The sequence below is a fragment of the Tamandua tetradactyla genome, chromosome 13, assembly GCF_023851605.1.
Source record: "Tamandua tetradactyla isolate mTamTet1 chromosome 13, mTamTet1.pri, whole genome shotgun sequence".
Taxonomy (NCBI): Eukaryota; Metazoa; Chordata; class Mammalia; order Pilosa; family Myrmecophagidae; genus Tamandua; species Tamandua tetradactyla.
This window is the reverse complement of record NC_135339.1, coordinates 28,220,604-28,245,422: the sequence shown is the minus strand read 5'-3', so window position 1 is coordinate 28,245,422 and position 24,819 is coordinate 28,220,604. Positions and strand designations below refer to the sequence as shown.

General features: G+C 38.3%; 1 protein-coding gene and 1 long non-coding RNA gene across 2 annotated transcripts in view; one reads left to right on the top strand and one right to left on the bottom strand.

Annotated features, from left to right (window-relative positions):
* LOC143653806 (uncharacterized) overlaps window positions 1-6,300 on the bottom strand; it is a 49,932-nt gene extending 43,632 nt beyond the window's left edge. Inside the window, exon 1 of the long non-coding RNA XR_013161537.1 lies at window positions 5,537-6,300. This is a non-coding gene — a long non-coding RNA (uncharacterized LOC143653806). The remainder of the gene's footprint in view (window positions 1-5,536) is intronic.
* The window catches only part of DDX21 (DExD-box helicase 21), a 30,022-nt gene continuing 10,901 nt past the window's right edge, over window positions 5,699-24,819 (top strand). The window contains exons 1-13 of the mRNA XM_077125083.1: window positions 5,699-5,893; window positions 7,692-8,120; window positions 10,125-10,200; window positions 10,917-11,095; window positions 12,458-12,575; window positions 13,776-13,961; window positions 14,722-14,867; window positions 15,536-15,685; window positions 16,165-16,326; window positions 19,498-19,617; window positions 21,317-21,390; window positions 23,604-23,763; window positions 24,679-24,813. Coding sequence (XP_076981198.1) covers window positions 5,807-5,893; window positions 7,692-8,120; window positions 10,125-10,200; window positions 10,917-11,095; window positions 12,458-12,575; window positions 13,776-13,961; window positions 14,722-14,867; window positions 15,536-15,685; window positions 16,165-16,326; window positions 19,498-19,617; window positions 21,317-21,390; window positions 23,604-23,763; window positions 24,679-24,813 — 2,022 coding nt within the window. The 5' untranslated portion in view covers window positions 5,699-5,806. The remainder of the gene's footprint in view (window positions 5,894-7,691; window positions 8,121-10,124; window positions 10,201-10,916; window positions 11,096-12,457; window positions 12,576-13,775; window positions 13,962-14,721; window positions 14,868-15,535; window positions 15,686-16,164; window positions 16,327-19,497; window positions 19,618-21,316; window positions 21,391-23,603; window positions 23,764-24,678; window positions 24,814-24,819) is intronic.

The following is a 24,819-nucleotide window of genomic DNA, read 5'->3' as shown; positions in this document are numbered from 1 at the left end:
ACATTTTCTTGTTTTATTATATTTTGTTTGTTTGTTTGTTTGTTTTTTTTACATGGGCTGGGGCCGGGAATCGAACCGGGGTCCTCCGGCATGGCAGGCAAGCACTCTTGCCCACTGAGCCACCGCGGCCCGCCCTTTCCATAGGTTTTAAGGTAGAAAATAAGAAATACCTTCGACATTAAAGGGTCAAGTAAACTGGTGACACAGGGGTATTTTAAATTCTAAATACAGTTAGCTAAAAAGTTAAGAGCAGTGCACAATAATTAATTTATACAACAAATATTTATTGAATGCCCACTATGTGTTAGCTGCTTGCTGATCTCTGGGGAATTTAGTTGTGAACAAGGCATCATCACTACTCTCAAGGAGTTTGCTGAATAACAAATAAGCAGTTATGCTAGAAATTAACAAAACCAATAATTGAGTAGGTATGGGATACTAAGGAGGGAAGCACATAACCAGTCCTAGGGGTTAGGAAGGTTTTTTTTTTTAGAAGAAATGATACCCAAAGAAGTAAAGGAAAAGTATGAGTTGATCTACCTTAAGTGTATGTATATGTTGGCGAGAATTTAGAAGGGTTTGCAGGCAGAGAGAACATATAACAGTATATGCAGAAGACCACCAGCAAAGAATAGAATGGTGAATCTGAGGACTTACAATTAATTCAGCATGGTTTGCATGTGATAGGCAGGGGAGAGGAATATAAGAAATAAGGATTTGTTATTAAATAGGGACCAGATTTTAAAGGTCTGTGTGTCATGTTAAAGAGTTTAAATTTTCTCTTGAGGACAGTGGGGTCACTGAAGGGTTTAAAGTAAGGAGTAATATGAATAGATTCATATTTTAGAAAGATTACTAGCTACACTGAGGAGATTGGAGGCCAAGAAACTCTTCCGCGTCTGTTGAAGTAATGCAAGGTCAAGATGATGAAGGTATGAATTCATGGTGGATAGCTTATTTTGAGTGATGAGAACTAAGGCACTTGAGAGGCTACTTGTCCAAAATCACACAGCTGGCTAATATATAGTAGAGTGAGGATTTGAACCCAGTTAAATCTAGCTCTGAACTGAAACTGTGTTAAACAGTGGCAGTAGATGTTGAGGAACACAGATATCAGAGATTTTTAGGAGATAGAATTATCAGGACTTGGTGATTGGTTTGGTAGATGAGAGAGAGGCCGAAGAATGAAACTAGATTTTTGTCACTGACATAGGGTACTCAGAGGGAAGAGCACAAGAAGTTCTGTGGGGAGGGGATGGAAATTATTAGTTCAGGGTTAGACCTTGAACAGGCTCTAGGATATGTAAGTAGAGGAGATAGAGTAGGCAATTGGAGGATGCAGAGGGAGGTAGTAGGCTAGGACATTTGAGGAGAGTGAAGAAATGCTGAAATATCAATTGTAGAACAAGATGGAGAGCTTACTAAGCAAACGTGTCACAGGCAGTCTTGAGGATCCAGTTGAGGTTAGACTGGACTTGTACTGGCACCAATCAGAGCGAACGAGTAATTTTCTACAACAATCTTCAGCATTCTGGTTGTAGGAATGGAGAAGGGAGACAGTTGACTGATCGAGGATTGGGATTTTGCTTTGTGAATGAGATAAAAGGATAAGGTGAAGATGTTTAGCACTTTGACAAAAAAGTGACTGAAGTGTTAGTCTATGGAATGTAGACTGCCTAAGGGTTGAAGTGGAGATAGGGTTGATCACAGCGAGAATGTAGAGGGGGCAAGGGACTGAAGCTGTTTCAAGAGTGGAACAATTTGGTATAAGACAACAAGAGTATAATTAGTAGGCTTGATGAGTTCAGGCAGTCAAGGAACTGAGAAGCAGGTTTTATATGTGTGGTTTTCCCAAACAGTGATGTCTCTTAGTTTGAAAGCCAGGCCTGAGGAGGGAGAGGAAGAGCCAGGTACCAAACTATTGATGGTGTGGAGGTTGGTAAATTGCTAGAATGAGGAAGATTATAGGATATTACCACGTATCTTCAGAGAAGCAAGGGCTTTTACATGAAAGTGAAGGAGTAATCTAGAAATGGCTTTGAGGAAAAGAGGACACTGACTTGAAGGTTCATGGTATGCAAAGGAACCAGCAACTTTTGTGTGAGAAAACTGCAGGGAACAGTTTTTTTTTTTTTCCCCTTAACATGGGGAGGCACCGGGAATTGAACCCAGGTCTCTGGCATGGCAGGCAAGAACTCCACCACTGAGCCCAGTTTGCCCATCCTGCAGTGGGTGTGGGGGGGGGGTAGTATTTTCCAGGAAGAGCCAGATTTCAGTTAAAGCAAGGAGAGTTGAAGAACTTTGTGTGATGGATTGAGGAAGGAAGTTTTGATTATGAGGAATAGAGTTCCAGATGACCATGACTGATGGGAAGATCTCAGTTGGCTCTGCATTTGAGTAGTTGTGAACTCTGAATTTATATCCAAGATAAATTAGAGGTTCAGTTCCTATAAAGGTGAATGAGTACCAGTACATTCAGTCAGAATATGTTAGGCACCTACAATATCCCAGACACTATACTTTGGGCCCAAGGAAAGCCAGGTCTCTATCCTCAGGAGCTCAGAATCTTGTGAAATAGATGGACACATAAGCCTAGGTAAACAACAGTGAACTAAGTGTAGTTAAGTGCTCTGTGCAAGGGCACTGAGCCCAGCCCAGCAATGGGGTTGGGGGTTCAGAGGAAGCTTTTTGGATATAATGACTGAATATGAATGAAGTCAGGTAAAAGAAACAGGGATGTGGGGATGGGCATCCAGGCAAAGGCAAAGAAAAGCTAATAAAACAATAAAGTCTAAGTATGGGGAACCATGAGTAGTTCTTGCTGCTGAGATCTTCACTGTTAGGAAAGCATTGGTGAGAACAAGGCTAGAGTCATATCTTGGGGCATTTTGCAGGCCTTGTTTTGAAGAGCCACTGGAGGCTTTTAGGGAAGAGATTAAAAAATTAGTAAGCATTAAGATAAATGACAGCAAGGTAGAGGGTGGTCTTAAGGCTGACTTCTTTATTAGCCTACTCTCAGGCAAGGAAGTGGGGTGGATCCTAATAAGATTAAATAATAGCTTCCCATATTTCTGAAAAGGCAGGGCAAGTTCTCATGAAATTCTTAGCCTTGGGTTACTCAGTGATTTATCCTTACTCTACTTCTCCCTCTTCGAGCCCAGCGCCTTCATGGCTTTCCCTTTTAGCTATTCAGAGTCTCCAGTGTGGTGCTGTGCTCTAGTGTGGTTAGTTAACTACTTGAACTTGAATCAGTTACCCACAGCTTTGGTTTTTGAATTTGTAAATGAAATAATATGTTTTATTCCTTCAGCATTACAAGTTTGAATAATGAATTCACATTTAGGTGTAACTGTCAGCCTTTTCTGTTTTTTACATATTTGGGGTTGGGAGAAGCTGCTTAATAGTTTTTTTTTTTTTTTTTTACCATATTTTTTTCCTTATTAGTAATACATGTCCATTGTTGAAAATTTGAAAAAAGAGAAACAAATGGAAGAAAATAAAACACTCATAATTAACATCCCTCAGAGAAAAGTAGTGCTAACATTTTGTTGCATAGACTTTTGAATTCCTTCGGTGTGCATTTATGTATGTATATGTACATTTTAAAATAGAAATTCTCTCCCTAATCTTATGAAAACATGTTACCTCATGGAGATCAGAGGAAACTGGTCCAGAGAGTTGATACTTAAACAGGACTTCACAATACCTATCAAGGCCCAATTTTTTCCACTTATTACGGATTTTATACTGATGACTTGATTTCAGTATAATTATTTGGCCATCTTTGAGCCAAAAGGGACTTTTTTGTGTGTTTCCTCTTGGAATGCTGGGCTCTGCCTGTGTGCAGATACGTTCGTTACAAAGGATATTTTATAAACCTGACAACAGTTTTCCATTTAGTAGTTTGTTCTGGGTTTTTTCCTCCTATTGAAAATGTGTTAATAATAAACATGTCCTTATACAGTTTCAGCAGTATCATGAACAGCAGTATCACATGGTTTTGTGGTTTCTCAACCAAATTGCAGATTCCCTGAAGTAGGGACACGGTCTTAACATCTATAACCCAGAGTCCACAGTATGTGCTGAAATTCCAGATGAAAAGCATTTTGTTAGTTAGTTGATTGGTGGAATCCATTCATGCTTCCTTCCCCTTCTATCACACACAACAATCAGAATGACTGACATGCTCTCCTGCCTGGACTTATATCTAAAATTTATTTTGAGGGTGTTTTTGCTTTTCATGATTGCTATTTGAATGATAAACAAACATTTGCGTGACAGCCTCCTATTTATGTGCCAGGCTGAAATACTGAGGATACAAAGATGGATAAATAAATGAAGGCTCCTGGCTCAAGGATATCACAAAGTGTAAGTTAAAGCATTGTTGCACATGTACATAACTTTATCTTTTAAAAAGAATGAGACTGTGAAACACAGAACAGTAATAGCTTAAATATGAAAAATTTCCATAAGTTTTCCATAAAACTATTAGTTTAAAAATGTCCAGGGTGGGCCATGGTGGCTCAGCAGGCGGAGTTCTCACCTGCCATGCCAAAGACCCGGGGTTCAATTCCCTGTGGCCACCCATGCAAAAAAAAAAAAAATCACAAAAATAAAATGTACAGTAAAAATTAATCTCATGAAATATAGAGATAAAACTTTATTTTTTCCTTTGTCATAAAAGGCAGTATTTTTAATTGTCCAAACACTTGTGACACATCAGTGAGTTGCAAATTTCTTTTATTGTGCCTTATGTGCTAGGTAACGCCAAACCCTTTACATTCATGACATTAAATTTTCTCAACAAATGAGTTAGGTTTGTTATCTCTATATCATGAGAAACTCAGGCTCATATTCTGTAACGTGTCCAAAATCACCGAGCTATTTTTAATGGAATCGGCAGGTTTCAAAGCCTTTCTTGTAGAATTCCATCACATTCTCTTAAAAGACCATGATGCATTTTCTTCCAATTCTTTGTATCACCAGTTCTTCAGATAAAGTTTAAGTGACCGTCACGGATGGGCCACTTTTTCTCAACTGCTTGGATTATATCTTGTCGAGATCATGCAAGACAGGGAGTCCCTATTATTTTCTGATGTAGGCCTACGTGATTTGGGTGCCCCATCTAGTGTTCCCAAGCCCAGTTTAGGTGCCTTTTTGTACCTTCAGAACAAATGCCACTCGTCCTCTCTCCCACCAGTCTATAAAGCTTCCCCAAGAAAAGGTTAGTGTAATATCTCCTACCGAATCCTAGCACTGTTCTCCGACGCAAAGTGAATACTCAGAGATTGTGCGCTGAATATATGAGCACACACATGAACAACCGGACCCGACTGAATTCGGGTGCTTACCGAGACTCGTCAGTTTGGGCATCACCTTTCAGGTAGAAATATAAGAAGTTCAAAAAAACACATCTCGCGCGTCTGTACGCGAAAGGGCTTTGCACACTCGAGCAATCTAATACAAACACCGAAGAGGCGCCACTCATTTATCGGCTGGGGCTTACGAGAATCTGGCACGATAATACAAAGCTAACCTTTGTGGTCCTTTTCAGTTCTACCCTTTGGCAGGTGCCTTGTAGTCCAGGCGCTGTAAATGGAAATGGTTCATTCGCTAATCACAGGCTACGTCAGCAGCCGGAGCGTTGAGACACGCATGGGCCTCGCCTGCTTTGTACGTCCTGCTTCCGCCGGAAATGTCTTGATACGGGAAGTGACGAAAACTGGGTGGGCTAAAGAGGCAGTTCTATCTTTTCCTCTCCACGCGGTTGCCGAGTTTGGCTGGTCTACGCAGGTTCTGTTGAGTGATGCCGGGAAAACTCCTTAGTGACGTCGGCTTGGAATCAAATACGGCCATGGGAAAAAAGGAGACACAACGAAAGCAAAATGAGAAGGTGCCACGGAGGGCTGAGGGATCGGGGGCGAGGCAGGGAGAGGGACCGGGATGCTGAGGGGAGCGGGGCCCTGGAGTACGGGAGAGGAGGTACCCGGGCTGGGAGAGCGTGGCGCGCGGCGAGGAGACGGGGCGTGTAGTTTCGCCAAGAGGCTCTCGAGGGTGGTGGTCTCCAAGGGCAGTTCGTCGCTCTCGGAACTCTGGCTCTCTTCGGCAAGGCGCTGGGACCTCTGGCAACAAGGCCGGGGCAGATCCGATCTGGGGAACGGCAGATCGGGTGTCCCACGTGGTCTCCGGAGTCTGGGCCCCGTGCATGTGGTACGCAGAGTTGGACATTCACATTTGGCCCTTAGGTTGCCGGCTCAGATTTAACGACGGGCGTGAGCGTGGGCGGTGGTGTATCAAAGTCAGTAGAGGAAGTAGGGACTGACGTCTTAACTAAAGAAATACTAACCCTATTTGAGCACGTGGGGAGAGATTTTTAGAGGGCGGGCAAATGCTGGCGGCGTCTGCAGTAAGAGAAGTAGTTTGTCTTCTGGTGAGCAGCCCTTTGAAGAAGAAATAATTCAACTCCTCCTAATATTTACCGATCTAATTTGCTATGGAAATGTGACGAGAAGGGCTGTGGTGCTACCTGTACACTATTTTTTATATGGGCCAGTAGTATGTGAATTACCTTGACAACCGGGTACTTCTTTGATGCTGAATCCTATACCCACTTGAGTTTCTCTTCTGAGATGAGGTCAGTGAAAACACCAATTGTCCCTGAATTTGCTTTGTATTTGACTTACAATTTCCTTTCCTAGCTGTTTCTGTATCTTCCTGATGGGAGAGCATTTGGTATTGTGGGAAGCAGACAGAGTACAAATTTGTCCCCACAGATGGGGATGTAGTGGTTCTGGTTTACTTGTTTGAATCAGTTTGTGCGCTTAGGGAATTCTCAGATTAAGAGGAACCTCTTTGATTCCCGGCCCAGGCACTCCAAAAAAAAAAAAAAAAAAAAAAAATCAACAAATGGTGCTGCAGTAACGGAATATTCACATGGAAAAGAATGAAATGTGACCCCCACCCACAACATACCAAAAAAAAAAAAAAAAAGGAACATAATTAAACTTTCCCAAAGAGACCCATCTATTTGGTAGAACCAGGGAATGAAAAGTGGAGCAAAGTCTTGGGGAGAGACCAACTTTTTCCTCTGTTTATTAGAAGGGTGGTCACGTGGGAGAGAGGTTATCCATAGTCTGTGATTCTAAAACTGAGAACTGACGTTTCAGGAAGGTAAATTTCACTCTGATAGTTTCTGAACTTCCAGGGATTTGCTTGGGGCTCTGCCCAGGTTCTAACAGGTATAGCCTGTCCAACTAATTGTAATAAGTTTTCAGTAATCTGAAAAGTTGAATAGGGTCAGAAGTTTCAGGTAGGACCTCTAGCCGTATGTCTGGTTTGGTTTGGTGGTTTCACCCCTTCCATTTCCTTTTAACTTGTGCATCTGTGGTTTGCTGCTACTGTTGTTGAATTAAAGTATATCATTTTTACACATTGGCTGTGGGTCTTTATAGCTTTTTGGTTCATAAAATGTTTCTATGTAAATTCATTTGAGCTTGTGTGAGAGGTAAAGCAAATATTATTCTTGTTTTGCTTGAGGTGGAATTCTAGTAGGTACAAAAAGAAGGAATCTGTGTGACAGCATCCATTTGTGTACATACAACCCTATCGGTATTAATTTTGAACTGTGCTTGATCACTTTCTATAGTATTTAGTTTATTTCTTTTTTGTATTTTTTAAAAATTATTTTTTAGAAAGATAAAAAAGAGAAGTCAAAATCTGATAAGACGAAAGGATCAGCAGAAGAAAAGGAGGCTATGTCCCCCAAAGCAAAAAAAGTTAAAAAGGCAGGACCTTCTGACGTTGATATGAATTCTCCTAAATCCACAAAGGTAACAAAGAAGAAAGAGGAGCTATCTGAAAAAGACATTATTTCTCCTAAAATTAAAAATGGGAAAAAGAAAAAGGAGGCCTCTGAAAACAAAATTGTTTCTCCTAAAGTAAAAAAAATGAGTGAGGAACCTTCTGAAGAAGAAATAGGTGTTCCTAAGCCCAAGAAGATAAAGAAAGATAAAGAAATGAATGGAGAAATTGGAAAGAAAAGCTGTAAGCTGAATGGCTTTCCCCATTCTGGACTTGAGTCTAGTGAAGCTGGAAGTGAAGAAAGTAAGGAGTTAGAACAGGTAAAGTTGCACTGTTAAGGGGTAGAATGTATTTCTTTGTTTCAAAATGCAAAGCAATACCTACGAATACTATTTAATATGTGGGGTGGGAATTTGATGTGTCGGCATTTCATGAGTGGGGGCTGGGGTGGGCACCCTGACTTATCTCAGTTTATTAAATTGCATTGAGTTGGAATGCTTCCTCTGCAATGAGTAGATCTGTTTAAGCTTAGGGAAAGTCTTACAATCCTTGGTCTGCTGCTTATTTGCAAGTCAGTAAATCAATTGGAGAGGTATAGTTATGCAGGCAGGACTAGCTTCCCTCTAAGGGGTTTTGCCAAGTCATGATTAAGTGGAACTACAGAAAAGGTGTTGATTGATTGCATAAAAATCTTTTTGTTCAGACCATTAATTAACTTGAGTTGAATAGTATGAGTGAAGTTCTGCCTACTTGGAAGCTACTTTTATCTTTCAAAAACTTGGTAATCAAAATAAATTTAAATTCTGTTAAGTAATTTTTTACTTGCAGCAAGATCTTAATTTTTCCCCTCAATTATTAAAAATATTCTTGATATTCTCACAAGCAGTGGGGACAACAAAAGCAATAGGCTGAGTCCCCAGTCTTGGGGTTTGATCATATGAGCTTAATCCTGCAGAGGACAGGCTAAACCTACTTAAAATTCGGCCTAAGAGTCACCCCCAAGAGAACCTCTTTTATTGCTCAGATGTGGCCTCTCTTTCTCAGCCAACATGACAAGCAAACTCACTGCCCTCCCCCTCTCTACATGGGACATGACTCCCAGGGCTGTGAACCTTCCTGGCAATGTGGGACAGAAATCCTAGAATGAGCTGGGACTTAGCATCAAGGGATTGAGAAAACCTTTTCAACCGAAAGAAGGAAGAGAGAAACGAGACAAAATAAAGTGTCAATGGCTGAGAGATTCCACTCAGAGTCAAGAGGTTATCCTGGAGGTTATTCTTATGCATTAAATAGATATCACCTTTTTAGTTAAGGCTGACAGAGAGGCTGGAGGGAATTGCCAGAAAATATAGAGCTATGTTCCAGGAGCCACGTTTCTTGAAGATGATTGTATAACGATACAGCTTTAGCAATATGACTGTGTGATTGTGAAAACCTTATGTCTGATGTTTCTTTTATCTGTCTACCTTATGGACAGCTGAGTAAAGCATATGGATTAAAAATAAAAAAAATAGGGGGAGTAAATGTTAAAATAAATTTAGTAGATAGAAAAAAAATATATGCAATTTAGAGAATGTGCAGGAATTTACTAAACAAAAAAATATAAAGCTCTGGAATTTCAGCATTCATTCATTCAGTAAATGTTAAGCATCTTTTGAGGTACAGAAATAACTTACTGTTTTATAATTTAGTAAAAAAGATACCTTAATTTTTTCTTACAGTATTTTATATATAAAAACTATTATTTTTAATCAGACTAAGGATCATACGATACACAGTTTTGTGCTCTGCCTTCTCCACTTAAATATAAGAACCGTGTTTTTCTGTTGTTAAATGTTAAATCTTTTTAATGGTGGCATAATTCATTGTGTAAATGTTTAGAAATGCATTGATTTAATTATTCCCTTGTTGGGCATTCATCTTTTTCACTATCAAATAATGCCAAAATGACTATCTTTGTTTATAAATGTTTGTCCTTGTTTCTCATGGGTGTCCTGAGGTATATTGCTGTGAAAAAAAAGGCTAATGTCCATTTCAGTAGCATGTTGACAGCCTTTTCATTTGAAACAACTGTGTATGGGATAGTACTTAGTAGAGACTGATCTGCCTATACTGGCCAAATATATATATGCTCTGGATATAATTGCTGCAAGTTTTCTTTTGTAAGGATTTTATAGATTATCATAATAAATTTCCTTTTTAAATCTTGATTTACCTACCAAGGGTTTATCTTTCTGATGATGTCTAGAAGGGATACTTAAGAATAGGTTTTTTGATCTCTTAAAAGACTTCTCTATATAAACCTGTGATCCTTTACTTGATAGGAAATACCTGTGGAACAAAAAGAAGGCGCTTTCTCTAATTTTCCCATATCTGAAGTGACTATTAAACTTCTCAAAGGTAATTTTCTTACAAATATTGTAGCCATAATGTTGAAACATAATTTGAAGCACTCTGCTATTATGTTGAGATGAACCAGGACATACTATTTTAGGATGATATATGCAACCATGTAATGAGGTAGAGCTATACATTCAGTACAGTGAATAGTTCTGTAGTAGTGATGGCCTTTGTTGCCTCTTAAACAAATGATTAAAATTTATTTAACACAATAAGTATATTCAGAAGTGTAATAAGTGTAGTGCTGGCGAAATCAGTCACTTGATCAATGCCATATTGGTGTTTTCTTTTTTAATCTTGCTTTTCTTGAGACATCTCTATGTTAATGATGTGGCCTGATTCAGAACCCTTTCAGTGCTCTGACCATGAAACTATCTGTAGTTACCTAGTCACTGATGCTCAACTATAGGTGTTTTCTGAATTGACTGGACTGTGAGGCACCTGATTTTCAGGCCTATGCTGATATAGGGATAAGATTTAATGACAGCTGACCTAAATGCTATCTATCATTCAGTACCTTAGAATTTGTTGATATTTTTCAGGTGAGCTGAGTCTTCACTAACAAAATATACTAGAATCTGAGTTTGTAGAACTCTAGGTGTTGATTGGAAGGTGGACTTCTTTATTCTGCGGGACCAAAACATGAATCCTTTATTGCCTTAGTATTGCTCCTCTTTTCAAGAATTGCAATGTCAGATAACACAATTTGTTCACAGCCCGAGGAGTGACCTTCCTGTTTCCTATACAAGCAAAGACATTTCACCACGTCTATAGTGGAAAGGATTTAATTGCACAGGCACGGACAGGAACTGGGAAGACATTCTCCTTTGCCATCCCCTTGATTGAGAAACTTCAGGGAGAACTGCAAGACAGGAAGAGAGGCCGTTCCCCTCAGGTAATTGTCTTAAACACAGACTTCAGGGGCTCCAAATCAGCACAGGATAAAACATCTCTTGGGTACCCTATTGTATTTTGAGTTCTCCTTAAAGCCATTCATTCTATTTCCTGCAGATCTTCATCTGAAGGTATAATTGATAATAATTCTTTGAAAACTATTGACCTCAATGCCCTTATATTTAAGTATTGCAGTTTGTCCCATGACTGATCATCCATTTTACTAATCCTCATCATGGTCCCTTTAAACTTGTAGGTGTCACTGGGGCTCACAGGTTTAGTTGAGAGTCTTTGACCATTTCGGTGAGAGCATTTTTAAAGAGAGGGATTTAATGGAAGGAAGGGCACTCACTCACAGAGGTGAAGAGGCCAAACCCCCTTATCAGGATGGTGCTTTTGGGTTCATTTTGGAGAATCTGGCATTTGACAGATTTTAACGTCACTGAAAGAACTAGGGATGCCCATAGCATCCTAAGTTGACACCTTAGCTATGGATTCTCACACCTATCTTTATCTTTCTGGCTAATCTGGTCTTAGTCAGATCTGGTCTTACAATGTTCAAGCTCCCCCTCATTAATTCTAGCACCTAGAATAGTGCCTTGATACATGGTAGATGCAGAATCAGTATCTGTTGGATGAATGCATTAGGTTGTGGTTCTTAAAGCACACCTGTTTTATGCCTTTACCCTATCTGATGATCTGTAGTGGTTTCATGCTGTTGGTTCTGTTGGATCAAACTCAGATGCACTTGAAGGATTCATATAGCCTACGATGTTGACTGTTTCTTGTTTGTTCTACTTCATTTTCAGTGTAATATAGACATTAAGCCACAGGTTTTGGAGCCTACTGCCTGAATTAAATCCAGGTTCTGCCTCCTTAGCTTTGTGATTTTAGTTGTTATTTACCCTCTAATGTCTTATCTCAAAAGGTTATTGTGGGGACTAAATGAGAATATAGCGTATAAATCATTTAATAGAGACTGTGATGTGATAAAAGCTCCGATATTAATGTTAGCGCCAGTATTCCTTACTCAAGTTCTTCCTTTTCTGGAATGCTATTCTTTAAGAACTAGCAACTCCATGAAACTTTCTCCAATTCCTCCAACTTGTTCCATCAAACTCCTGGAACATCATACATACATTTGGACACCTGACTTCTGTTCTGACTGGTAAGATCCTAAGCTTTTATTCTAAGTAGATTTGTATGGAACAAAATATTTATGATCTTTCCACACAGAGTACATTGCAAAGCACATAATAATGTTTTGAAAAATACTTGTTAAATGCCACTGACCCTTTTGCTGAGTTCTAGATTTCTTTTTAAAAACGTGCATTAAATTCAGTTGTTAATTTTTCCTTTTTAGGTACTGGTTCTTGCACCTACAAGGGAGTTAGCTAATCAAGTAAGCAAGGACTTCAGTGACATCACAAAGAAGCTGGCCGTGGCATGTTTTTATGGTGGAACTCCCTATGGAGGTCAAAGTAAGTAAGCCCCAAAGTGAAAGAAAAAAAAAATGCCATCCATTGTTGAATACCCTGATGGAATTTCTTCTGTACTAGATATCTGGCTTCCTTACCTGTTCTAGTCTCTTCGGACAGCTTTCTGTTTATTTGAAGATGGTTAAGAACGTTGTCAAATCCAGTACACAGTCCTTAGGACTTTTCTATAATCTATATATTTTTCTAAAGGCTGCAAGGATATCTCATTGAACCCAAGAGGACAACAGTTCAGTTGAGCCCCAGGATCTGGAAAGTCAGAATTCAGGGTTACTCATTATCTGTCTGGGACTTTGAGCCTATGTCTCTTTTTGCATTCTTGCTTCTTTTTTGTTTGCAGTCAGGCTATTTTTTTTCTCTAGGCCTAAAGGCTAAGTGCAGCACCCTCTGTTCAAGTATTACATTACTTCCCCGTTCAAGACCTTAAAGCTTTGTTATATAGAGCTGAGCCATAATTCAAGAAGTAGTATAAGAAATTAAATAAAATATTGGCATTGGAACTTAAGACTTGTGATTATTTCTTTCCAGCTTCAGTGGAATGAGCATAAGCTTTGGCATCAGAAAGACCTGGGTTAGAATCTAGAGTCTGCTTACAGATAGCAGTGTGGCTTTAGTTTCTTTGTCTGTGAAATAGGGATCATAAACTCACCTTTCAGGGGCACTGTGAAGATTAGGTTGGGTAATAAAATGCCAAGTGTGATCCTTAGACTGCAATAGGTACTTAATAAAAAGCTGGACTATTACCACCTCATTCCATTTATTTTGAACGCCGTTTTCCTCAACACTCTAAGCTCTTCACACCTTTGTACCTTCTTGGAATACTTTCCCTTCTTTCCTGTCTTATCCTCTCTGTATCTGCTCACCTTATAAAAAAAAATTCCTATTTAAAAAAAATTTTTACTCTTTGTTTCATCTGTGAAACTTTGGCACTTTCCACTCACCCAGGGAATTATTTCTTTCCTGGTCCTGTCATCCCTCGCTGGTGCAGTTTTCTTTTATGACAATACACTGGATTGACATTTCTTGCATGTTTTCCCCACTAGATCAGGACTCCTTGTTAAGCATTTTGCCTTGTCCTTCTGGCTGTTTAATATTGTGAAATAAAAATGCACTTAATTGGTGCCCCAAACTAATAAAAGAACTTACTCAACATCTGACAAATCTTACTGTTGTTGTTCTTCATAGTTGAACGCATGCGAAATGGAATTGATATCCTGGTTGGGACACCAGGTCGTATCAGAGACCACCTGCAGAATGGCAAACTAGATCTCACCAAGCTTAAGCATGTTGTCTTGGATGAGGTTGACCAAATGTTGGATATGGGTTTTGCTGATCAAGTGGAAGAGATTTTAAGTGTGGCATACAAAAAAGGTAAACCTCGAATTCAAGAAACTGATAAAAGGTGCCAGAAGAAGTGTGGTGATTAAGTAGTCTTCTAAATGAAGCCTTAGGAAATTGAAGGGGGACTTACTTTATTCAGGAAAATTTGATTTTTTAAATAAAAAAATCATGATTTTTTATAACTACAATGAGGAAAATTGGGGAACGTGAAAGACTAAAAATTTGCCTATTCTTTCCAATTATTAATCAATATAAATTACTCTGATTACTGTCATCTTCCTGCACACTGTCATTAGTGGAATTAGTTCTCATATAGAAATTTCCAGAAGCAGAATTACTAAGTTAAAAGGTATAAATAGTTCATGCTTCTCAATACACATTGCTTTTCAGAAGGATCCTACCGGCTTACACTGCCGTTTGAAATGTATGAAAATGTAATGACGGTCTATACAAACAAAAAAAGAAAAACTGGTTAGGGTAGTCTTTTCAGTAGCTGACCTCAGTGTACTGGACAGATTTCCTCCATGGTTCCTGTAGGCCAGTGGTCAGAAAGCAAAATACTTTTGCTTTTTTCAGGGGCCCTTTACAAATAAGTTATTTTAACAGTATTTCTTCCATTTGCCCATTGGGAAACTTCCATGTCTTTCATTTTTGTGTCCTCAGTCCCTGTCATAGGGCTTGGCTTCAAGTGGTTGCTTAGAATTTTGGTAGACCCTGGCAGTGCTAGGTGATGCAGAATACTGCATAGGCTTATTTGGGTTATTTATACTGATTTTTTTCCCCCCCAAAGACTCAGAAGACAATCCCCAAACATTGCTTTTCTCTGCTACTTGCCCTCATTGGGTGTATAATGTTGCTAAGAAATATATGAAATCTACATATGAACAAGTGGACCTGATTGGTAAAAAGACTCAGAAAACGGCAATAACCGTGGAGGTAAACGATTCCTTTAGTTGTGGAAATTAGTAACAGATTATTTATCATTTTTTCCTTTCTGATATTACGAAGACTGGCAAATAAAATCTTTTTTTTTCCCAGATAAATACTTAATTTATGTGAAAGGCAAAGTAAGGATGTATTTTCTTTGATTTGTATATAATATCTGTGTTTTCTGAATTTCATCATCTGGTACCCTGATTTCTATTCAGTATCTTTTGGAATCTAAATCTATTTCAATCATGTAAACAAGAAGATATTACCCTTAAATTTAGATACTAGAGGGCAGCAGATAATTCTAGTGATTCATGTTGAAACTGTTTACATCTTAGAGTTTGGTGCCTAGATTCATTTCACTTGAGGAATAGACCTGCATAGTAACTACTGAGTACATTTTATAGTGACTACTGAGTACATTTTTAAGTGAATGAAAGGGCAAAACATACAAGAACTATACTCTTGTCAGTGATTTGGTTTCCTGTAAGAATCTACAGAAGTCTTTCTTTTCGTACATTTTCCTGGCTAGGTCTGAAAGTAAAAAGGGGAAAAGTGTAGGGGGTATTTGGAGTCTGCTATAGTCAGACATTAGACATCTAGTGTTGAGCAGGTGATTTCATGTTACATCAAGGCCTTAATAAATAAATCTTTTTTTTTCCTTCTCTTGTAAGCATCTAGCTATCAAATGCCACTGGACTCACAGGGCAGCAGTCATTGGGGATGTGATCCGGGTGTATAGTGGTTATCGCGGGCGCACTATCATCTTCTGTGAAACCAAGAAAGATGCCCAGGAGCTATCACAGAATGTTTCCATAAAGCAGGTGGGTCCTTCCCTCATGCTGGCAAAGCTCGAGGCATCATCACATCTTTGTTTTGGGCATATCTGTCCCCAGTTTGTTTTTCATTTGTTCAGTGACTTATAGTTTATTTAAGGTTGGAAATGAGATGTAGCATCTGTCAACTATTATACATGTTGGAGCTCACCTAATGTGTCAGTCTTATCTTACAGAAGAGAAGAGGCTGGCTCAAACCCAAGATTGTACTGATGAATAGGTTTGATTACTCTGTTATCTGGTGCTTTACCTTGATATATATAGTTGGATACAGTTGGTGCTTAATGACTGATGATTTGTGATTAAGTTTAAGGCTTGTCCATTTTAGGTACATATTTTCCTCTTTGTAATAATTTCAGCAGGAATGTCAACTGAATTGTATCTTTTACAGGTCTTACTTGGTTATTAAAAAAAATTGCTTGTATTTTCGGATCTGTTATTCTTAGGCCAGTTTCTTCCTTTGGCAGGATGCCCAATCATTGCATGGAGATATTCCACAGAAGCAAAGGGAAATTACCCTGAAAGGCTTTAGAAATGGTGATTTTGGAGTTCTGGTAGCAACTAATGTTGCTGCTCGTGGGTTAGACATCCCTGAGGTTGATCTGGTTGTACAAAGCTCTCCACCAAAGGTATGTGCTTTATTTTGCTTCCTTTGGGGTATATTAAAACAAATTGGAGGGGTTGCAGAGGTAGTCCAGTGGTAGAATTCTCGCCTACCATGCAGGAGACCTAGTTTCAATTCCCTGTCCATGCACTACAACAAAAAAAATTCAACAAATATTGCTGTGATAATGGGATATTCACATGGAAAAAGAATGAAATGTGAACCCCACCCAGCATACCCCCCAAAAAAGTTGGAAGTCATATTATTGGTTTATTTTTCACACAATTAGAAATAGCTGTCTCTTGAGTGCTAGGATGCTAATAGTGATTTTAAGAATGAACCTGTTGTGAGACTCCCCCTTCAGAACTGTTTTTTCTTTTTAATGTGGTAAAACTTTGACTAAAGAGCAATGCATAATTTTTCCTAAATTAATTTTTTTTGAAATGTATGACTAATTTATTGACAATTTACTTTCAATATCTAGGATTATCACATGTAACACAAGTATATTCCCAAAATCCAAGAGCTAAATAATTAGAAACTATAAGATAAAAAAATCAGGAATTACATTCATATTTTTAGTGTGTAAAAAGAAATCCAGTTTCCGATAATGTACATTAGGTATTATTCTTTGAAGTAAATTTATCATTGCCCTTCCTTTTGGAAGCATACTTTAGATTACAACAATGTTCTTGAAATAGTATCACAAAGTGTAAGACATCTTAGTAACATTAAAAAAAAAAGCCCTATGGGGTTGCAATATTGTTTTTATTTTTATAATTTTTAAAATTTATTTTAAACATAAACACATTCTTACCATATGATCATTCCATCCTACATATATAATCAATAATTCACAATATCATCACATAGTTGCATATTCATCATCATGATCATTTCTTAAAACATTTGCATCAATTCAGAAAAAGAAATTAAAAAACAAGAAAATTCATACATACCATACCCCCTTACCCCTCCCTTTCATTGATCACTAAAATTTCAATCTACTAAATTTATTTTAACATTCGTTCTTCCTATTATTTATTTTTAAAATCGTATGTTTACTCATCTGTCAAAAAGGTAGATAATAGGAACATCAGACACAAGGTTTTCACAATCACACAGTTACATTGTGAAAGCTATCATACAATCATCTCAAGAAACATGGCTCCTGGAACACAGCTCTACATTTTTAGGCAGTTCCTCCAGCCTCTCCGTTACATCTTGACTAACAAGGTGATATCTATTTGATGAAATGAGAATAACCTCCAGGATAACCCGCAGCTCTGTTTGGAATCTCTCAGCCATTAACACCTTGTTTTGTCTCATTTCGCTCTTTCCCCTTTTGGTTGAGAAGGTTTTCTCAATCCCTTGGCTCTGTGTCCCAGCTCATTCTAGATTTTCTGTCCCACATTGCCAGGAAGGTCCACACCCCTGGGAGTCATGTCCCATGTGGGGGGGGGGAGGGCAGTGAGTTTGCTTGTTGTGTTGGCTGGAGAGAGAGGCCACATCTGAGCAACAAAAGAGGCTCTCTTGGGGGTGACTCTTAGGCCTAATTTTAGACCTAACCTTTGGGGGTTAAGTTTCATATAAATAAACCCCAGGATTGGGGGCTCAGCCTATTGCTTTGGTTGTCCCGACTGCTTGTGAGACTATGAAGAATTCTTCACTTGGGGAAGTTGAATTTTCCCCCTTTTTTTGCTAGGCTACCTAGCAAATGCTTTTTTATTCACTGTTCAAATCACTCTGGGATTTATCGGGGCATCACTCTGGACAAATCTACAAAATCTCATGCCCTACCCAAGATTCCATGTACTTATGGTGTTCAGTTAAGCTGTCCACATGTTATATTAGGAACTGCACTAGTTAAAATATAAATTTTGTACCAAATAAACATTTTTTGCTTTAGTCTCACACATAAGTTAAAATTTTAAAATATTAATTACCATCTATTTTTTTTTTTTTTTTTTTAAATTGTAACCTTTTTTTTTTTATTTTTTTTTTTGTTTATTTTTACATGGGCAAGCACCAGGAACCGAACCTGGGTCTTCTGACATGGCAGGCAAGCATCTTTGCCTGCTGAGCCACCGTGGCCCGCCCACCATCTATTTTCAACACCCTACAGTATTGACATTCCTTTGTTCTTCCTCATGCAAAGACATTTTTTAATTTGTACATTTATTCACTATCATTATACCCTCTGGGCATACTTAGATTATACCATCTCAGTCTTTATTGTATATCTTTCCTTCTGATGTCATTTGTGCCCCAGGCCTCCTCCCTCTATCTTTCTCACATTCAACTTTCATTCAGTGCAGAACTGGTATTTGAGTGAAAGTGTGGTCAGTGACAAGAGGTTGGAAAGGTAGCTTCTGATTAGAGGGGAGTCCTGGAAGGTTTTATGGAGTTGTATAATTTTGAGCTAGGCCTTGAAGATGGGTAGAGCTCAGAGGTGATGGAGATGTCACAGGGCTACTTAAAGTTCCAGGGAGATTCCAGCTGATACACATATAGCTCAGTATCTCCAAATCCAGAAATACATCTACAGCTTCAGACAAAATGTGGCTGCTAAAGGGCCTACAATCTAGGCTCTCATTTGATATCTACGTAATTTTTTAAAAGTAGGTCCCCTGAGTGTGTGCACAAACATTGTTTGAGTCTATAGACCCTGTGCTGTTCAGTATAGTAGCTACTAGCTACAGGTAACTGTTGAGAACTTGAAATGTGCCCTAAATTGAGATGAGTGCTGTAAGTAAATTATATTCTGGATCTTGAAGGTTTATTATGAAAAAAGAAAGTAAAATAGTTCATTAATAACTTTATACTGATAATATAATAAAACAATAATACCTAGAGATGTATTGTCACATAAAATATATATTACTAAAATAAATTTGCCCTACAGTTTTTACTTAGTGGCTGCTAGAAAATTTTAAATTTAAATTATGAATATGGCTCTGTTGGCCAGTGCAGCTTTAGACAATACTTGTTATAAATTTTCTACAGGACAGGTACTGCTGTTCTAAAGGTTTTGTAAAGTTATTTATCCTAATTCTTTAATTGATGTACTAAGGGACCTCCCCATCCCCACTCCCAGTTAAATAACTACCCCATTTGCTATCATTCACTACTCTCCATAGATTTCTCAGGTCTCTTTTTGTTGCTCAATGTCACTGATAATATTTTACTTCAATAGGATGTGGAATCCTATATTCATCGTTCTGGGCGAACAGGCAGAGCTGGAAGGACAGGAATTTGCGTCTGCTTTTATCAGCACAGGGAGGAATATCAGTTAGCTCAAGTGGAGCAAAAAGCGGTAAAATTATTTTATTTTCTTAATTTTTATTAAGAAATGTTGAGTTCTAAAGTCACACTTGGTTTTTTATTCATTTTCTGTTAACATTAATGGTTTTTGCACCTAGCATGTGGCAAGGTGACTGAACGCTTGTTAGATGCATAGTTTAATGTTGTTATCCTGCAATATAAAGCCCATTTTGAATTTTGCATTTGAAAGCATTGGTTTCTTTTTCATATTTACAACTACAAAGAGCTTTTTGACCTTTGAAAGGCAATTTTCGTACAACGACAAGAATATGCCTGTTTCTGTTTGCTAAAGCTGTGCAAATGCAATATACCAGAAAAGGATTGGCTTTTGTAAAGAGAATTTATTAAGGTACAAGTTACAATTCTAAAGCCATGAAAATGTCCAAATTAAGTCACCAACAAGACTTAGAACAAGAGGATACCTTCTCAGAAGAAAGGCAGCATTCCTCTGTCACATGGGAAGGCATGTGGCGATATCTGTTGTCTTTCCCTTCTGGCTTCTGGTTTCAAGCTCTCTCAGCCTCCGGCATCTCCTGGGGCTTCTGGCATCTTCTGTATCTCCAAACCTCTGCGTCTGCTCTCTGTGGGCTGTTTTAAGAACTCTAGTAAACTAATTAAGATCCACCTTGAATGGGCAGGGTTACATCTCCATCTAATCAAAAGGTCCCACCCAACAATAGATCTGCTCCCACAAGAATGGATTAGGATTAAAAGAACATGGCTTGTCTGGGGTATATAACAATTTCAAAACATTACAATATGCAAAATACTTAAACAAAAATTTGGGGCTGTATGAATTGCTCAAAAAGCAAAATGGGACATGTGAGAGAGATACAGGGGCCAACCAGAAACAGCACCTAGTGGCCAAAGGTAGAACAATTTGAACAACAAAATGAATAATACTGCATTGAATTGTAACTCAGGGTATAAAATAAATATTCATGAGCCCATGCGTATAAGTAAATGATAGAATAGATAAACAAATGAGGAAGAGACTGATTTTTCTTAGAGAAGATCTATGCTCCCCCCTCCCTTTGCCCTTGGGTATGGGCTGCCCTTAATAATATGCTTATAAAGAATAGAGTATGGAACCAGGAAGGGTGAATTTACAGTGGAGAAACCTGGTAAGTTCTACTTTGACCACATGATAAACATGTACTTCTAATATTATGTAATGAGCTCTTCACCTCTGTTGTACTTCCCCAGTTCTTCAGTTTACAACCTCACATTGAGTTACATTCTACAAAATGACAGAACTCCTTAAAACAGCGAGGGTCATGGAAAATAGACAAAGACAGATACTGTAAAAGCCCTGAGGAGCCTAAGAAAACCTGATGATTAAATGTAATATGGTATCCTGGAACAGAAAAAGATGTTAGTGGAAAAAGTAGTGAAAGCTGAGTAAAATATGGATTTAATTAATAGTAATGTAACAGTATTGGTTTCTTAGTTGTGGCAAATGTATCATAATGATATATTAACAGTGGGAGAAACTAAGAGAGGAGTTATACAGGAAGTCTCTGAAATATTTTTGTAACTTCTCTGTAAATCTAAATGCATTCTTAAAAGTTTTTTTTAATGTAATAAATACTTTTGCTAAATAGAAAAATTAGGTCTACTAATCTTAATGGAAATAGTTGTTGTCCAAAAGAACCAGTTGTAAATTAAACTGGTTCTTTTTTTTTTTGTAGGGAATTAAATTTAAACGCATAGGTGTACCTTCTGCAACAGAAATAATAAAAGCTTCCAGCCAAGATGCCATCAGGTATGTTCTCTACCACTGTTGTGGTTTGCTTTTTGTTCTGTAAATTTTATTTTGTTAACATATATAACAAAATTTGCCATATAACTCCTTATTTTGAAGTTAAATGTTATAAAAATAGTACAATTACATAAATAGTACAGACCTTATACAGAGAACTCCAACCTACCCCTATCCCTCCAGATAACCCAGATCCACCTACTTTAACATTTTGCACATTTGCCATATCATTCTATTTATCCATCCGTCGATCCATTTTCCAAATACTTGAGTGTAGGTTGTACACTTAATGCTCCTTACCACTTAATTCTGCCATGTGTTTCCTAAGAACAAGGATATACACTTATGCATCTATCCTAAGTGCAGTTACAAAGTTCAAGAAATTTAACATTGATATAAAGCTTACAGTCTGTATTACAATTTTTTTCGTATGTCCTGATAATGTCCCTTTGAACCTTTACTCCTCTCAAGGTAGACCTTGTCCATGTTCATGCATGGCCTTTAATTGTCACTGTCTCTTCAGTTGCTCTTTTTTTCTTTTTTTTCATTGTGGGAACAAATACACCACATAAACCTTCCCTTCTCAACCACTCCCAAGCATATCAGGGATCCACACTGGAGTGTAGACCAGCTCCAAAGCCAAGCTGATGAGAGTTAAGAGAAGGGCTAGCCTGAGATTGTACCGTTGTTAAGTAGGCATTTTGATGCTTGCCAGGTTACTGCAGTGCTTTAGTTGTTTTCTGGAGCACTGGCAAAGGTGTTTCTGCCAGTTCTTACTGATTTTTCAAAGCTTCTCTGGGGGGATGGAGCCATTACCAAAACTTTTTCACCTACCCAAACAGAAATTGTACCTATTTAGCATTAACTTCCCATTCTGTAGTCTGTTGCTTGCTCTATTGGATGTCTATGCAGCAATAAGATTTGAACTGTTAAAATTGATTTTCTTTAGTTACTATTTTTAGTATAAAAAGTTCAAACTGTGTTGATGTATAATTTACAACGTGAAGATCCTCATTTCTAGACTCATCCCTGTCCTAACCTGTTTACCAGAGGAAACCACTTAAATTAATAGTTTGGTGTGTCTTAGGCATTTTAAGGCAGAATGTCTTAGATATGGTGTAGGTGTTTCCCATCTGAAGATTGATTAGATAGGATAACAGATTATATTCAAGAGCGTCATTAATTAGTTCCCCACCTGGTAGGAATGAGAGTGATTTCCATAAGTTCTTGTAACTATCTAGTTGGTGTAGATGGGGTTAACTAACTTTTTCAATAGGAGCCTATCATTTGGGGCAAAATAATTATTGTGTGGGACTGTCCGAGAAATTTGAAGATTGTTTAGCTGTTTGGCATCTGTTCTAGTTTGCGCCGGAATGCAACACACCAGAAACAGATTGGCTTTTAATAAAAAGGAATTTATTTTGTTAGTTCTTCAGAGGAAAGGCAGCTAACTTTCAACTGAGGTTCTTTCTTATGTGGGAAGGCACAGGATGGTCTCTGCTGGCCTTCTCTCCAGGCCTCTGGGTTCCAACAACTTTCCCCCGGGTGACTTCTTTCTGCATCTCCAAAGGCCTGGGCTGAGGTGCAAGTGCTGAGATGAGGAATGCCGAGCTGCTTGGCTGTGCTACATTGTGCTCTCTCATTAAGCACCAGCCAATTATATCAAACGTCAGTCATTGCAGCAGGCACGTCTCCTAGCCAACTGCAGAGGTAATTAGCAACAGATGAGGTTCACGTACCATTGGCTCATGTCTGCAGCAACAAAACTAGGTATGTTCACCTGGCCAAGTTGACAACTGAATCTAACTATCACAGCATCCCTGGCTGTTGTCCCCTTCTCCCATCTCCCAGGCAGAGTTCCCTAGGGTGCCAGTTAAGGAAATTTGGGATTAGATGGCCAAGAAGGAGAAAAGAGACAAAGATGGAATTTGTATTAAGATACTCTTAGAGGTATAATCCTGCCACAAGAGTCCCTCTCATGTAGCCTTATTTCCTTAGGATGACATTTGTTTCTTTTAAATTTGGTGGTAAATTAGATACTATCAAGGGAATGGATTGTTATAAAAATGTGATTATTATACATGTTGTATCAAAATGATGTATTACATATGATGAAGATTTGGTTTGAAATGGTATTTGTCTTGTACTGTTTTGGAAATGAAATCTGTCCACTTGCCATCCTTCTCCTAACAAATATTCTTTTAATCAAAAAATAGGTATTTGGATTCTGTGCCTCCCACTGCCATTAGTCACTTCAAGCAGTCAGCTGAGAAATTGATAGAGGAGAAGGGAGCCGTGGAAGCTCTGGCAGCAGCTCTGGCCCATATTTCAGGTGCCACATCAGTAGAACAGCGCTCCTTGATCAACTCAGAGGCAGTAAGATTCTCTGTCAGATTTTTGATACTTTATAAGTTGAGCTTTGAGCAGAAATATGAAGAAGTTCCATTGAAGAGGGTAGAAGGATATTAGCTGTACATTTCCATGTTTAAAAACATAAGCAGCGGGCCGCGGTGGCTCAGCAGGCAGCGTTCTTGCCTGCCATGCCAGAGACCTGAGTTCGATTCCTGGTGCCTGCCCATGTAAAAAAAAAATATATATATATAGGCAGTTCATAGAGACAGAAACAGGAGTGCTTGCCAGGGGCTGGGGGTTGGGAGAATGGAGAATGACTGCTAATGGGTATGGGGTTTCTTCTTTTGGGTGTGTGAAAATGTTTCAGTTATATAGTAGTGATGGTTGTACAGCCTTGTAAATATACTGGGAACTACAGAATTATACACTTTAAATGGTAAATTTTATGGTATATGTATTTTCTCTCAGCTTTTAAAAATCCTAAATATATATATATACACACACACACACACACACACATACACACACACACACAAATGCACATTATACATTTAGCCAGCATTAGAAGATACATGCGTTTTCCACCCTTTTTATAAACTTGAAACTTTTTGTTGAGATCATTGTAGATTCTCATATAGTTGTAAGAAATAATAGAGTAGATCCCTTGTAACAATTTGCCCAGTTTTTCTCAATGATAACATTTTGCAAAACTGTAATATCACTGCCAGGATATTGACATTGATATATATCTTATTCATATATCTTATTCATTCATATATCTTATTCAGAGTTCTCCAGTTTTATCTGTATTCAACTGTGTGTGTGTGTAGCAGGTGTATGCTTTTAGGAAGAACTTTTCAAGAAATTAGAAGCATGAGGGCAGGTTTATCACTTAGGTTTGTTTTGAGATTTTGATTTTGTTCTTCTTTCTTCCCTAAGGGCTTTGTGACCTTGATCTTGCAGTGCTCAATTGAAATGCCAAACATTAGCTATGCTTGGAAAGAGCTTAAAGAGCAGTTAGGCGAGGATATTGATTCCAAAGTGAAGGGAATGGTCTTTCTCAAAGGAAAACTGGTAAGG